The sequence below is a fragment of the Solanum lycopersicum genome, chromosome 1 (genome assembly GCF_036512215.1).
Source record: "Solanum lycopersicum chromosome 1, SLM_r2.1".
Lineage (NCBI taxonomy): Eukaryota > Viridiplantae > Streptophyta > Magnoliopsida > Solanales > Solanaceae > Solanum > Solanum lycopersicum.
This window is the reverse complement of record NC_090800.1, coordinates 72,940,618-72,957,461: the sequence shown is the minus strand read 5'-3', so window position 1 is coordinate 72,957,461 and position 16,844 is coordinate 72,940,618. Positions and strand designations below refer to the sequence as shown.

Below are 16,844 nucleotides of genomic sequence, written 5' to 3'. Positions count from 1 at the left end.
TTTAAAACAGTTATAATTCATATATATTGCATACATGATTCACTTTTAATACATATTACAGATTTATCATAATATTGTTATTTATTGCTACAAATATTAATAAATATAAAAAAAATATCGCTAAAATTAATAATTATTTATCAAAATGTGTAATTTTTCCTTCAAATTTGGGAGAATGATGTGTCTATATATACCTAATAATAAGACAAAACATATCAGGAATTCTTTTGCAAAATATATGTGAAATTCTCACTTCAATTTTTTCTCTATGAAAATGGTATGAAATGTGTGTATATGCTCAATGCTTGAAATTTTTGTTCATAATTTTGTATATAAAATCAATATATAGACGGTATTGCTATATGTGTCAAGTGTATAAATATTATATAAAATGTAGGTTAGGTTTCTACAAATTTAATATTATTATATACTACTTCTATACGATATTCATACTAATTTATACAACTCCAACAACAAATAGAACTTCAAACATAAGTTTTATACAACTAAGCATACAATTTAATCCATAACTAGCTCAAATTTTATCCTAATTTCATACTCGAACTTTCTAGTTCTTTTGAGATATTATTCACTTGAAATGAAGTAAGTTTGCTATAAGTCGATTTTTAAAACTTTAGCTTCGAGCTTCTTTAATGACGTTTTGAAGTAAATGATTTTCTTTGGCTTAAAAAGAAGGGATTTTATTCGTCTTTTAAAGGATTATACATACAAAAAGGAACTGATCACAGTTTCACTAACGTCTCTATCAGTGCATTAATTACAAAAGAAGTAGATGCATAAAAATCATAAGGCTGGTTTCTATTCATATTTGAATTCTTTGATTTCCTTCGGCGGACTTCTATTTGTACTTTTAATTTTTGGATTTTTCTGTTTCTGTTTTTTTCAAATATTCCAAAGAATGAAAGAGGTTATAATTAGAAAAAATGTAGAAACTCTTTGATATGTTGTAGATTGAAGTGATGAGGGATGTAAAACAACAAGATTGATGGATGTTATTGTTTGTTATTCCATATTATTGCACAATCCACAAAAATATAAAAAATATTTTTTTTTCCTATATTGGTGCATGTGGAGCAGGTATATATACATGTTGGTTATATTTTTCTATAGAATAAGACAGACGAAGTAGGTGTAATAGAAGCAACCATTTGAAAAAATTTATTTGGTTTAATGCTTTGAGTTTTCAAATCTAGTTATAGTTTTAGAATTGTTGCTAGCATTATAACTAATGTTTGTTGCTTGAAGAGATTGTAGCTGCACCAATATCTTCAGACGTAAACCTCACAAAACATCATTCCACACACAATGTTTATGTAAGCCTTGGATCATTTTGCAAATACTCTGCCATCTGAGAAGTCAGTTGAAATACAATTTTATGAACAAAAACTGCAGGCACTGTAATCTGCAAATTCATCTAAATTTTGTCTAGTTTTCAAACCATCCACTCAAATTTAAGAAACCAGCAAAGCTAACACAGCCCATGTTTTTTTATGGTTAATGATCGGCAAAAACTAGTACAACATCCACTGAAAAGCAGCACTACAGTCATGTATTATGAATGGTTCAACCCCAATTCAAAAGGCGTCAAATGATAAATACATAGAAAACAAGGCTCAGCAGCTCCAATATAACTTTATTCTAAGACAGACACCACCGCTAGTTGCTGAATCTTCACCTCACCGGAGCAGTTAACCCTGGAGGCCAATAATACCTGACAAGAGTGACAATACCACATGTTATTACTACTACAAACATAATTAAGAACAAAACCAGGCTTGCCTATATAATTCTCAAAAAGCAAATGATTCAACTTGTCGTTTGAAAGCACATTGACAAATGGACAACTTAGATTAGAAAGCAAAAGAATCTTGCATGTTTCTATTTTACTCAAAACAAGTAGCCCAGAAGAATCATTTGAAAAAGAAATCAAAGAGATTGAACTAACCTATCAGCAATTGATCAATGTAATTACGACACATAGTTAAATGACTAAATGAGACACATAAATCAATGGATCTAGTCCCAGATGCAAGACAATTAGTACTTACCACAAGCAATCCTTCCGCCAGCATTTCCGGTGCTTTTACTGAGCTCATGTCCTCCTAAAACAGCAGGAAAATAAATTTCAAGTCAGATTAAGTGAAAGTGGGTTACAAATATGGTTAAAGTAAATTATATTTTAACCGTCTTATTTTTATTCCATGATGAAAGGATTTTCAATGCTCCTACACCAGACACCAAATTTGTTTGGATGCAAATAGAATACTAAACCTCGTAGCTAAATAGAGCATAACTCTTTTGTGCATAATCCTAATCTCATATATCACTGTACGCCCACTTGATTATTTGCAACTATAGTCCACTTCCCTAATTTCAATTTTCTGAAACAAGTTGATACTTGGTCATCCTCGAACATTTGCATTCGAGATCTCACAATTTGCACAATGAGGAACATATTCCTTGCAGTTCAACCATTCCAATCACACACACTAAAGGATATGTAAAACCTATGGGTCTTAGAGCCTGTTTAAAACTAAGAGCTATATACCCTAACACTCCAAAATTGCTTAAAAGTTATTTTGGCTTAAAGACACTTGAAATAAGTCAATCCAAACAGGCTCTTATCCAGCCTTAATCCTGAAGGATCTTGAAGTAATTTTAGATGGATAAAGCAAAGGGCTCACAATGACTTAACTCTAAGCAAAAATAGAACTCAATAGCTTATCATTGTAATGCATTTTCTTATTAGATTTCAGTCCACCTTTCTTACAATCAATCAATCACAAGTCTCAGCTTCAGGCTAAAATCAATTTATATCCAACATCTGCAAATGTTAGTCCATTTCTCTCTGTCCCTCCCCTTACAGAAACATTAAAAAAAGGTTTTTTTCTATTAGACTGCATTTAAGAGACGAGACTTTTGACAAATACAGACAAGGTAAGTGAGAGGAGAAGCATAATTAAATGGTAATAGGTAACCAAGCATCATGGAGTGAAAGAATTTCTAGAACAAATTGTCCAAAAAAACCTTGCAGACTATTTGTCAGCTAGTATTTTACAAACTGACCAGTGTTAGCTCCAAGCCTCCAACAACCCACATCTCACAGACAGTCCATACAATGTCCTATTCCAGATATGAATTCAACTACAAAACCTGTATAACAGGAACTCGTTCTTGCCCCCAGAGGTATGTTTAGTGGAAAGAGCGCAACATGTGATGTGTAGATTAGGTGCACGTCATAGGTTCGAACTATACACGGATAAAATACTAGTATATAAGTGGAGAATGGTAGAGGGGCAGGCCATTATCCACCAATTGCACCACCAGCCCGCAGGAATTGCATGGCCATAAAAAAAAAAGAAAAAAAAGATAGCACCTATTCATTCCTTGAGAGAATGTATATGAACATCCTGATTCTTCAAGGAGATTTAACATCACTCAGAAATGCACACACCTGTTCCCGCTTGATTTTTGAGTCAGCAATTACCAGGCATTAATTTTCAGCTCAATATACGGAGAATGGTAAATTCTTTGAAGAAGAAAAATGAAATCTTATTGGTGCTTGGGAGATGTGAAAATGATAGAAGTGGCTCCTTGCTAGGGAGGTCATGGGTAGGACTGAACCCCTTTCTCTTTCACTTTGCCTGCTCTTATTTAAATGAACCTAGTGGATCCTTGCTAGTGTGGTCGTGGTTCAGATTGAAACCCTCTCTCTTTCACTTTGCCTAGTCTTATTTAAATGAACCTAGTGGATCCTTGCTAGTGTGGTCATGGTTCAGAGCCCCTTTCTCTTTCACTTTACCTAGTCTTATTTAAATGAGCTTTCATCGTTTTCTTCAAAATTAAATTATAAGATATGACACAATCACACCTAGACTTCTTCCTTCTCCAATCCATAATACTTTCCATTATAATACACCAATCTCCCAGATATACTTCTTGAAGAAAACACATTAAATGGAAATGGGGTTTTTATATGTCAAGCACTATGGACGAGTGTTGATGGTCTCAAACTAAAATAAAAGGTTGAGTGTCAAGGTTATATGTATTTTATTTCTTACTTTCTTATCCTCTTTCATCTTTCACATTCTGTTGTAATAATAAAAGCATGTCGTACTCAGCTCATTAAAGTTTAGTCACTGAAGTAGAGAAACTAACCCTTTCCAAGATCATCAGGATCAGCATGAACAACAACAGCTCTTCCAATGATGGACTGTGGACCAGTGAGAGGAATCTGCAACAAATCAGCTTGCCAATTAGTTCAGGAACAAATATTAGAGCAAGTCTAAAGCTTAGAGTTCAACAAAGAATTTACCTGCTTGTCGGTAATAGTAAAAGATGCAGTACCTGAAATTTTTTGCAATGATTACATCGTTAGTGATGCTAACTAATTTGGAATTACGCAAGGAGAGAGAGGGAGAGAGCAGCATTGACCTCTCTGAAATAAATTTTGGCTTCACTATGCAAAATAATTGTTGTTTTCGGGACAATAAAATCATGGGTAAACCTTTACTACAAGAGAATTAATTTTTCCAAATGAACTATACATCATGTCAAACCAAAAACACTAGGCATAGATGATGATAAAAATCTTCAATTGCAGACATTTGATTTGAAATGAATAAGGATAACTACAACCAGATTAAGTTAAATTATTAAACAAGGAACACTTACCATCTTCTCCAACTGTGATGTTACCAAGATCACCAGCATGACGCACCTCATCTTCAGGAGCACCATGCTCCTTACCAGCAGGATTGTAATGTGGTCCTGCAAGTTAACCAAGAAAAAATTCAAAACTCAAAACATCTAAAAATCATTATTTGTCAGAGTCTCAAATAGATAAAATAAAATTACCTGTTGACATACAGCCATTTGTGGTATCACCAAGGGCATGGACATGGAAGCCATGAAGTCCAGGTTTTAGGCCAGAAATATTTCCATTAACTGTGGTTGGAGCTGTATGCATCACATCAGTTAGAGACCGGTCACCCATGATAGATGCATGAAGAAACCATTTTACAATTATTAAAGTAAATTACCATCTCCATCTTGAGTGAAGAGGATGGTGCCACTAACACCTTCACTGCTGTTAAGGACGGCGACGGCCTTCACCATTTTTGTATGTGATCTAGAAAATTATGATACAAGAGTCTGTTATCAAGGCTACACATGTAAGAGCATATACGAAGCACATTAATAAGTTAACATGCAGCTCATCTCATAAGATGATAGACAACATTTCCATATACAAGTTTGGATTTATAGAAAATCGCATTTGGCCAATCAGTTAGAAACATTAAGCAAGAAAGTCTTTCAGTCACAACCCAGGCAATATATAGTTCATCTCGAAAACAAGTCGATCACAAAAATTGACATCCAAAACCTTAGGCATTCCATTTCTTCATCTCAACCATATAAGAATATCTAAAAGAGGTAACATACAAAAACACTTGGTCATGTTTGTTGTGAAATTACGAAAAAACAATCCTCTAGTTTTCCAAACAAGCCCAAATGTGTTGTTTTTTTCAAAATAAAACAAAACAAAGAAAACACCAATTTCGTCCTAAAACACTAAACAATGTTATCTTCAACCCGAACCATCGCAAAATCCTCATGTTCTCACCCAAGCCCCATAAGAAAGACAGTAAACACATACTTGCAGCAGGATTTGCTTACACACGCATTTTGCAGGTGATACAATTTATGCCTATGCATTAGTCCAAATCGATAACGCAAATAATTCTAAACTCAAACTCTAATTAGATCGAACCACACATCCATAAAGGCGGAATGAGAGTAACGACATAAACATGTACAGTTAAAAATCCATAAAAAAAAATTGCAACTAAATCTTAGATCCGCCTCTTAGCAAGGTAAAAATGATATCCTAAGCTTCTCTTTCTCTATCTCCCTAATAAAATTAATATCTACTCAACAATAGGCCTCCACCACAATCAGCATAGAAATAAACTCAAAAGGCAGACAGCGACAGATTCAAAAGCGAAAGTCCTAAAAAGAAGTCTAGATCTGCAAAATCACAAGTTGAATCCAACATTCATTCATCATAAAAGAGAGATCAGTTGCATCAAGAGAAAGCGAATCAAATGAATAATCAAAAATCACTATCGAAAACAGATGAAGAAAAAAATTGAATTACCTCAGGTCACCCTTAGAGAGAGAGAGAGAGAAGTCCAATATGAGTGCTGATAATGATGAGTTCGATAATTGTAAAGAGTGTTTTGCTTATATTGGAGAAAAAATGGACTGACTACTGACCTATTTGAGGGGTGGGTAGGTGGCTAGTGTGTGATTAGCGCCGTATTCATTTTGCCAACGACCTCTACGTGTGCCTTTGGTCTACGTTCAAATCACGTGTTAGGAACTATCTAGAATGTAAGACTATTAAGTCCAACAACAAATAACTCTACAAATTTTTATTTTAAAATTAAAACTTCAAAATTACATAGTCAAAAAGCAAATATATATACTAATTAATTAGTTATTAATTATGATTATAATTTCAGTTAATTATTATTGATGTTGAATATTTAATAATAATTATGTGGATTGAAATTTTGAGTTTATACAATTTGAAATTTATATAGTAGAATTTGTACGATTTAATTTATATAATTATTTAAAAATTTAAAATTTCTTGTCAACGAAAGCAAAGGGTTTGTCTTTTGAGTCGAGCTCGTTGCGCTGGTTTGCTTAGTTCAAATTATCTCTTGTGTGATTTGCAAGCTATTGCATTAAAACAAGATTTTACCTTGTGCACATCTAAAGAATAGCAATCGCCGATTTCTCTAGTCATAAAAAAATAATAAAAACTTACTCACAAATAATATAAACAAGATAATTTAAATGGTAGCAGCTCGTCATTATACGTAAAAACTATAGTTATGGGGCTTAAATTATACTTAAGACTCTACCTCTACAATATAAATATTCCTTTTATATGTTATCTTTGACTATTTTATTTAATATTGGTGCTTATTTAGTTTGGTGAGTTTTTTGGTACCGAGTTTTAAAATTTAATATTTTCTTCGTTTACTTTTATATGTTATGTTATAATTTTTAAAAGTTAATCTGAATAAATTTTAAAGTTAAATTAAATTACATAAATTTGATATTTTAAATTAAAAAAATTAGATATTCAAAAACTATACGAAAAATTATTATAAATTGAAATTTCTTTTGCAATCAATATGATGAAAAAGGTATATCGTAAAATGTTAATCAAAACTTTTATAGTTTGACTCTACAAATGAAAACTATGGCAATTAATATGAATGGAGATAGTATTTATTTTTGATACATAAGCTTGATATATGCGTTCATCTATATATTTTATTTAATTTTTCTACTAAAATGGGTTAAGATATTTGGTGCCACTCATAACACATCGTGTTTTTAAATTATGATTTGAATTATCAATGTATGAAATTGGATTTGGACATGATAATCGAATTGAACTTGGGTATAAAAGTCAACTCATAAGTGTGAAAAGTATGTTTGGATGTTAATTAAGGTAAAAAAAGTCTAGCATAAGTGAACTTGAAATTTTACCAATCAATTAATTTGTTATATAAATTAATATGAGTTAATATCTCATATGGTCACTCAACGATGTACTCTTCTCTCAAAAAGTTACTCAGTTTTCAATTTTCACTCAAAAGTTACTCAACTATGCACTTTTTTCTCAGAAAGTCACTCAACTTTGAATTTTAACTCAAAGTCACTCAACTATCCACTCTTTCCTCAGAAAGTCACTCAATATATTAAATTGTTTTTTAATTAAAATTTGTTGATATTAATTATTTATATAACAAATCAAAAACAAAAATACCATTTAAACCATTTAGTGATCCACCCACGTAACCCGACCCATTAAAAAACATGATATGACCCATTTTATTTTGTCTTTAATCCTAATTCAAGGTTTAAAGAGAGGGATTAATTTAGGATTAAAGATAAAATAAAATGGGTCATATCATATTTTTTAATGAGTCGGGTTAGGTGGGTGGATCACTAATTGATTTAATTTATTTTTTAAAATTTTTGGTTTGTTATATAAATAATTAGTATCAATAAATTATAATTAAAAAATAATTTAATAGATTGAGTGACTTTCTGAGGAAAGAGTGGATAGTTGAGTGACTTTTGAGTTAAAATTCAAAGTTGAGTGACTTTCTGAGAAAAAAGTGCATAGTTGAGTGACTTTCTGAGAAAAAAGTGCATAGTTGAGTGACTTTTGACTGAAAATTGAAAGTTGAGTGACTTTCTGAGAGAAGAGTGCATAGTTGAGTGTCCATCTGAGGTATTAACTCCAAATTAATATTAAGATCAACTTCAAATAAACATATCTCAAAAAAGATGAAAAAGTATGTGGACCATAACCTATTATAATAAAGTATTTGAGTCTAATTTCTAAAACAACAAATTGTTTGTTTAGTACAAACATACTTGAAAACTAATTATACAAAAAAGTCCTTCAAGGATTCAAAATGCTTGAAGAATACACAAATTCTAAAAATTTGTCTGTAATTTTCAATTGAATTAAATCAAGCAATGTTGACTTATTAAAATCGCCTTCATTAAATTTTATACGTGAAATATAAAAATGACTTGTTTATCTTTGTTATTATGAAAATTAGATTCTGTCATATTGCTTTACAAATTTGATTTGAATATTGATGAAATGAAAAATATTTTAAAATATTTTGATGTTGAAGTACCATATTTTTATTCAATTGATATATATGGAGATACAATTTTACTCTTATATTGAGATATTAAAAGAAAATCAATTGCTAGTCATGATATAAATATTAGTAAAAATTTAAGGAATCCCATAGTGTAATTCAATAATTACATTCTGTTCCGACAAATTTAGTATTTACAAAAAATCCCTTAAATTTGTTATTCTGTGATACTTTTAGACTCTAGTGATACATGATAAGTTTAAACTGTTGAGAAAAAAATGGGGAAAAAACGGTACAATTAATGTTGTTACTAAAACAGCTTAATTTAAGGTAACAGATCATTAATCACCATAAAATCAGCACGTAATTGGATATTAATTTCAAATTTTGAAAATCAAAGATTATATCATCTATTTTGAAAACATTTTTTGTGAACAATCTGTTAAATTTCGAACTACATTAATTTTATTGTTGTTACAATGGATTTTTCAAGATGAATACTTCGATTTTGATGAGACATTCCGGAATTTGGGTGAACGAATTGCAGTATGAAAGTTACAAAATCGATGGAATCGTTGTTGGAGATTCAATTTCGTTTTCTAATCTCAAAGTAGCAATTGCAGCCGAGTTGGATATTGATGTATCAAGGAAAGAGTGCTGCAAGAGGGTAGAGATATAGGCAGTAAAAGTTGAAGTTTTGGGAGGATTGGCATGTGGCTAATCTCTCTTTGCTGTGAGGTGTTGGAGTAGATCAATAAACCGTCGCTAAGAATTATCAGTAGATGAGCTTATACTAGTAGGTTATGGAATCGTCTGTTCAGACAATATGAATGTCAACTCATAATAAATGAATAGCATAGGTGATTCATCGACATCGAGCTCAAATTCTGTGTTAATTTGTACTATTTCAGTTTTAGGATTCATTCTTCTGGAAGCACACTTGGGTTATAAGAAAGAAATTTGTACTTTGAAGACTTCTGTTTTTCTCCTTTTTTAATTAGCCTTTTTTTTCCTTCCATTGTTTTGTGTTAAAATGACTTGGACTTTTTGCTGGTGTTTTAGTATTAAGACTTGAGTTAAACCATGATTGGGATGAGTGCAGGTGAAATTCTACTCATATTGAGGACTCAAGAATTTTTTGGGTGAGTGGCATAGAATTAGCTAATGGTGAAATTCATACTACATGAAATTCTACTCATGGTTTCAGTTTTCAGAAATTCATACTACATGAAAAACATGTGATACATGTCTACTACATGTCTACTACATGTATCAGTGAATTAACTAAAATATTATAACATGTGATACATATCTAATACATCTATCAGAAACATCGACTAAACAATATACACACTGATTCTATATGTATCATCAAGTATAGTTGATGACGCATTTATTAAACTTAGTGAATGATATATTATAACAATTTTCAAAACATGTATCAGTACATCAACTAAACAACTAATACCTTACTGATACATGATATCAGTTTTCAGAAATTCATACTTCATGCAAAACATGTGATACATATCTACTACATGTATCAGTGCATTGACTAAACACTGTACACACTGATTCCATATGTATCATCAAGCACAGTTGATGACGCATTTACTAAACTTATTGAATGATACATTATAACAATTTTCAAAACTTCATGATACATATAAAATATTATGATACACAACAAATTCATGTATCAATTCACCATCTAAAACACTATACACACTTATTCAAATGTATCAGCAAGCATACTTGATTCCTTAAAAATTTTACTAATTTTAACAACAGTTTTAAGTACCAAAATACTAACCCGAGACAATGTAGGCCTAACAACAATGTTTGCTGCTTCTTTTTTCTTTTTTTGTTGTATTTTGACAACCTTTGATTTTGATGTTTCGCCAGAGTCTTTGTTTGAATCCTTCTAAAGATACATAGGATCATGCACCTTTTTCCTATTTTCTTTCCAATTTTCATCGTCGGAATCATATATCCTTCTATTAATTAACGGATCCATTAATATGATGTAATAGAACAATTAACAAAAATAAAAAAGAGAAGAATATACGAATTGATGATGGATTAATAATAAAAAGATGTTGGGTTTAAACGATTACAGATTAAGAAGAAATAGACGATGATGGATTAAGAATAAAAAGAAGAAAAGAATAAAATATGCTGGGTTAAGAAGAATGAAGATGATTATGGAAAAAAAAGAACTGAAACTTGATGGAGTAAGAACAAAATGGTAGAAGTTAAGGGAAGTTGTCCTGCTTCCTGAAATTTTTACTTTTTTAAATTTCATTTTTTTGAATTTTGAAATTCAAAAATTTCAAAATTTGGTCTTTTATTTAAAATTAATTAAATTTAATAATTCAAAATCAAAAAGCTGATTTAAAAGGTTGAGTGTTTAAATGGATAAAATTTAAAATTCAAAAATCGATTTAAGAGGTTGAGTGTTTTAATGGAGAAAAAATAGGCATTAAAATGGGTAAATGTGTATTATAGGAGAGAGAATGTAATGTATCTAAAAACTTACACTAAAATAAAAAAAAGGGGAATTATGTAATATTTAAAAAAAAGTAGGGAAAATTAGAGAATATAAAAATTATAGTTGTGTATTTAAGTTATTTTTCCTAAATATTTATCCTAATGAATATTATCAAGTTTTTTTTGAATATATAGAGCATTCATCTCATCTAGAGGTGTCAAAATGGACCGGTCCATATTAATTCAATCAAATCCTAATGGACTAGAGAGTTAAATGGGTTTGGGCAGGTTGACCATTTTAATAAAGGATCAATAACATAGCAGCTCAACCCAGTCCTAAGCAAGCCACAGGTTGGGACGGATTGACCCTTCAACCAAAAAATAAACAATATTACTCTCTTATAAAAAGTATCGAATGTTGACCTCTATGAACACGACATCAATTCATACAAGAATTCATTTATAAATCAGATACTTCGGTGAATACTTACAAAAATATATTTATGAATCACACACTTTGGTGAATACTTACAAAAATACATAATAGCTAACATAAGATTTAGCGGATAAATGTTATCTTTCCAGCATTTCTTTCACAAAAAACTAGTTGGTTTAAAAGATTTCCAGCAACACAAGGCAGCCTAAATACTTAATAAATCTAAATTTCTAAATATTACATGACTCGTTAATTAATGTTTTACAACTCCGCTTCTACTTCCACCATCGATCATATTTGAATCAACATGTGATATTATTTTCTTAAGAAGTTAATCTTCATCTATAATTCACCATGCAAGATGATAATATAAAATACTTGATTTTTTATTTTTCAAAATATTTATTCATAAAATTTTTACAAATAAAACACTATTAAAAATATATATATAAATATTTTAAAAATTAATAGCTCATGGGCTGGCCTCTGGGGCGGGCTAAAAAACCTCGTTCATAAATGGGCCAAAAATATTAAGCCCAACCCCACTTATTTCAAAGATTAGGTTGAATCGACCTTGCGGGCAAAGCCCATTTTGACGGCTCTAGATTCCTATCGATAAAAATGTTATCCATACATGTTTATTCCCATGAAAGATTCAGTTATTATTGTAGATGGCAATCAAATCATACAAAGATAACTCACTTTATAAAGCAAGTCGGAAATGTACTTGTGTGAAGCCAACAATATTGTATGATAATGATGCAACTTTATCAAAAGAATGGCGATGCTGCTGCAACATGCAATAGCCCAATTAAAAAGAGGATCCATAAAAGAACATAGAACAAAACATATTCAATCAAAACTTTTCTTTCATGAACTCCAAAATAATGATATCAACGTGCAACAGATTTGTTCAATTATAAAGCTTAGTCACCAAATCTTTATCAATCCCAAATAATGATATCAACGTGGAACAGGTTTGTTCAATTAGAAAGTTTAGTCACCAAATCTTTATCAAGTGCAACTTTTGAAAAGATGGTGCACACGACTAGGATACGAGAATTCATATTTATGGATTGATATTCTCAAGTGCAGATATTATTTGATATAGTGAATTTGAATCCAAACTAGTTTTTTTCCCTATAGCTATGTACCTTAATCTTCAATGGGGAGGGGATCTTTTTTAACACCTTGTAGGGTTGTTTGAACAACTGTCATAATTCTTGGACCTACATGACAACACTTTCTTCATTTTCTGTTTGTTTCTTTCGTTAAAATACTAATCACTACTCTCATGGAAATTACCCATTTCTTTTAAACCAGAACAGAAAAAAGCAACCATAGATACTTACCAAAGGATGTCCTTAAATAAGATCAGTCTTACAGAAAATGAAACAAACAAGCATGAATGAGAGTTCCTCTCAGATGAAAGAAATCCTATTAAGCTCATTGGAACAAGACTGCAATAGAAAACTCGATATAAACCATTAACTGATATGACTAAATAGATAAAAAGCAAACTTATAACCAAAATGACACCTCCTTCCCTCCTACCAAGCTACTACAACTCAACTTTCTCTTCTCTTAACATTTCTTGGCGACGAGATCCTCAATCAAGTCAGCAGCATCTTGAACTGTTGCAATAGTCTGTGCATTCTCTTCTTCCACAGTGATTCCAAATGCTTCCTCAAGTCCCATGACAATCTCAACCTGCACGGAATGACAATATCAATAACTAAATCAATTACAGCAAATCTCACACAATCCAAGCAGTTAAAGCTACGTTATTATAGCTTAGGATGTTTTAGATGCAGAAAATAAGAATAAAGCTTGGCGTCTCTTGCATAACGTCATATTTTAAGATGTTCAGGTTGATCATTTCTGAAATGATTTACAGTTTCTAAAAGAAAGCACCCTAATTTATATTTACATTCCTGCAATACCACCTTATCATTAGAATTCAAATTATGTTAGGTGAACCCCCACATCGAGACACTTATAATCGTTTCAAGGACCATTTTAACCAACAAAACATTCCAGGACCTAGCACTTTAAAAGTTTGTTCTAAATTCAGCATACCGTGTCAAGAGAATCAGCACCAAGTGCTATAAATTTTGACTCTCCATTGACTGCAGAATCACTGGGAAGAGCCAGTTGTTTCTTCACAATTTCACACACTTTGTCAACTGTCTCTGGTTTAGCCTGCACATATACAATTTATATTGTTAATAAATAGCATAGGGTTAAGACTATTCACTGAAGAATCACTGATATCTTGCAACAATTAAGCAAAAATAGCACTAAACCAGCCCAACTAAACATGCATTACTTGTTCTATAAATAGAAATGCTAATCTCCCTCACAAAAAAAAAAGGAATATTTGAACAGTTTGGATTCTAGCTCTGATAAAAGGAAGCAGAAACATACCGCACAGCTAATGCTGAAGCGACGAGTAGCTGGCTTCACTCTGAGGGAAGGGAAGCTTATTCCCTTGATAGAAAGGGAGGATGTCTTCAAACATGCCTGCACAATTCAAAAGGAACAAGCTCAATAGAGATATAACACATCTAATACAGAGGAAAAGTAAAACACATCGATACAGGATTGTTTAAGCTAAATTATGAGAAACCACTCTAATTAAGCCAATAGGCATTTCCTTTTCCTTTTCCTTTTGTGGTTCACAGACACCTTTGCTTCAGCAATTTTCATCAACCATACATATAACTAATAGATACATCACAGAAAAAAAGTTCACAAAATCACGGGAAATGAAAGTTTTTTCCACTTCACGAATCTTCACAACTATAACATGAAATCATAAATAGATCTATCACAAGCAAACTACAAGGTCAGACTTTCACAATCATACATTCAACCTGCAAAATCCAATATTTCAAACAAATCCTCATTAAATCGTTAAAAACACACATCACATCACTGCTAAAAAACAGCTAAATCAATCATGAAAAAAATTCATTAAATCGCTGAAAAAACACACAACAGCTCAAGCTGGACAACAAGATCCGAAACATTTTAAAACTGGTGATCATTCAGAATCTAGAAAGAAATGAATCTTCTTCACAGACAAAGATTTAAACACCAGCACCTCAAAATTAACAGAACACATCAACACGCATGTGATCTATACCATAGTAAACTAAAACAGATCAATAAAATCACAAATATTGAGATTTCAAACAGAAAACACAAGATAAACCACCAAAACAGTAGATTTAAGAGTGAAAACGAAAAATACAGACCTTGTTGGGGTTGAAGGAGGAGGAAAGGGAAGAGATGGCGAAGGAAGATCCAGTAACAGAAGCCATTGATGGGATCTAAAGAAAATGGATCTGAGAGGAAGTGGCGGAGAACACGAAGAGAGCAAATGAGTAAAAAAATGATACAGAAGGGCGTAGAAGAGTGGTTTGCTTTTATAGAGCGCTTTTCATGTTGGGTTTTCAGAAGATCCTTGCTGCTCTGCTTTGGTAGTATCGAAATTTTGGAGTATTTGGATTAACTTCACAAAATATTATTTTAAATTTTATTACTATTATTATTTGGTTAAATTATTATTATTATTATTATTATCATTTGGAAAAGAAAACCAGAAATATTTAAAGTATTAGCTAAAATAAGGACTTTCTGCTCTTTTATTAATTACAATATATAGCTATATTATTGTCTTTTACTCCCTTTTTTAAAATGGAAATTTACATAAATATATTGTAATAATAATATATTTATCAGTTATAGCAACAATAATTTTTTTTAATTGATCAGTATTATTTTATTTATAATACAAGTTTAATACATATTATAAAAAACAATTTATTATTCACACATAATACAAGTTTTAATGATGGATGATACATTTATCACACATTTTAATACATTTATAATAAAATGTGTGTCAAATTTTTACCAAATAAACATAATAAATTTCAAAAAACAATTATAATTCATATATATTGCATACATAATTCACTTTTAATTCATATTGCAGATTTAACATAATATTGCTATAAATGGTAATAAATAAAAGTATCGTTAAAATCATGAATTATTTATTAAAATATACCAATTTATGTAATTTTTTCATTTTTAAAATTAATTGAATTGTTGAGAACTTCATATGCTTTATACCTTTAAGAAAAGAAGATTAAGAGATGAATTAGGCTTTAACTTTCCTTTTTTTACACTTATTCTAAATTATGATTAAAATAACTAAACTTTAATTTATAACTAATACCAATACTAACTAATGAAGGGTAAAATTGAAAAAAAAAATAATTTAAAAGTAGTCTTGAAAATTGAACAATTAACTTAATTTGAAAAAAATTTCAACAATTCAATTAATATGTACAATTTATAGATGTATTTAAAGTATCTTTTTGATAAAAGTGGCTACGAGATGCATTGCATTAATTATAATATAATATCTTTTTTAAAAAAAAATAATTTAGCAACGCTGAATTAACATCTCAATCTTTCTAATCAGCGAGACTTTAAAATCTTGCGAGACTATTTCCATAATTAAAAAAAAAAGAATTTCACTACTAGATATTTTCTTATTCGTTGATTTTATAGCAACTGATTATTACCTAAAAGACATTGGTATATAAAATTTGCAGTTGTTACGGAAAAAGAAATTCACCTAAATACATTGATATAAATACATCTTGATTCTAATGATGGAGACACTATAGAATATTCAAATATATTGATATAAAATGAATAACAAGGAAAAATATACATTTGATACATTGATACAAATGTAAAATGTATAGAAGGTACAAACAAAAACAAATACATTTTTGATATAAAAAGTATAACAAGAAACATATACACTTGAGTAAATTGATACAAATTTATAATCAGTAACATATACACTTAAATACTTTGATATATTATGATAACAAGGCACATCTACACTTAAATTACTTCTTTGAATATATTTTTGATAATATATACACCGTAAAAAAACACAAATATACTGATATAAACGTATAAGAGCGAACAGATACACTCGAATATACATGAATACAATCAATATACATGTGTGCTTGATTCCTTAAGAAATCCACCAAATCGATCTCAAATTTTGAATCAAAATTCCTCAAAGTTAAAAATATTCTCCTTGTGATATATCCAATCTTTCAAAATTTGGGATGCTAACTTTTATCTAGTAT

The 16,844-nt window shown here is 30.4% G+C and overlaps 2 protein-coding genes across 3 annotated transcripts; both read right to left on the bottom strand.

Moving 5' to 3' along the window:
• Positions 1–1,399: 1,399 nt before the first annotated feature.
• Positions 1,400–6,244, bottom strand: SODCC.1 (superoxide dismutase [Cu-Zn] 1). 2 transcript variants are annotated; one of them, NM_001247102.2, is made up of 8 exons: positions 6,182–6,244; positions 5,064–5,152; positions 4,879–4,980; positions 4,696–4,791; positions 4,337–4,368; positions 4,180–4,255; positions 2,070–2,123; positions 1,400–1,732 (listed from the first exon to the last, which is right to left on the bottom strand). In NM_001247102.2, exons 2-8 carry the CDS (start codon positions 5,137–5,139, stop codon positions 1,710–1,712), a joined length of 459 nt encoding a protein of 152 aa, NP_001234031.2. In that variant the 5' UTR covers positions 5,140–5,152; positions 6,182–6,244; the 3' UTR covers positions 1,400–1,709. The 2 variants fall into 2 exon arrangements, with proteins under 2 accessions (NP_001234031.2, NP_001298013.1); NM_001311084.1 differs by having other exon boundaries at positions 5,064–5,175; positions 6,182–6,238.
• Positions 6,245–13,000: 6,756 nt separating this feature from the next.
• On the bottom strand, positions 13,001–15,290 carry LOC101264756 (acyl carrier protein 1, chloroplastic). The gene is made up of 4 exons (XM_004229146.5): positions 14,916–15,290; positions 14,083–14,178; positions 13,735–13,857; positions 13,001–13,365 (listed from the first exon to the last, which is right to left on the bottom strand). Exons 1-4 carry the CDS (start codon positions 14,979–14,981, stop codon positions 13,240–13,242), a joined length of 411 nt encoding a protein of 136 aa, XP_004229194.1. The 5' UTR covers positions 14,982–15,290; the 3' UTR covers positions 13,001–13,239.
• Between the last annotated feature and the right edge of the window lie 1,554 nt (positions 15,291–16,844).

Coding starts and splice junctions, on each gene's coding strand:
- SODCC.1 (NM_001247102.2), bottom strand. CDS start 5,139: ATGGTGAAGGCCGTCGCCGTCCTTAACAGCAGTGAAGGTGTTAGTGGC. Junction 2,124..4,179: donor TCCTGATGATCTTGGAAAGG/GTTAGTTTCTCT, acceptor CTGCTGTTTTAG/GAGGACATGAGCTCAGTAAA. Junction 1,733..2,069: donor TGGCGGAAGGATTGCTTGTG/GTAAGTACTAAT, acceptor CACTCTTGTCAG/GTATTATTGGCCTCCAGGGT.
- LOC101264756 (XM_004229146.5), bottom strand. CDS start 14,981: ATGGCTTCTGTTACTGGATCTTCCTTCGCCATCTCTTCCCTTTCCTCC. Junction 13,858..14,082: donor GCTTCAGCATTAGCTGTGCG/GTATGTTTCTGC, acceptor GTATATGTGCAG/GCTAAACCAGAGACAGTTGA. Junction 13,366..13,734: donor GTGCTGATTCTCTTGACACG/GTATGCTGAATT, acceptor CATTCCGTGCAG/GTTGAGATTGTCATGGGACT.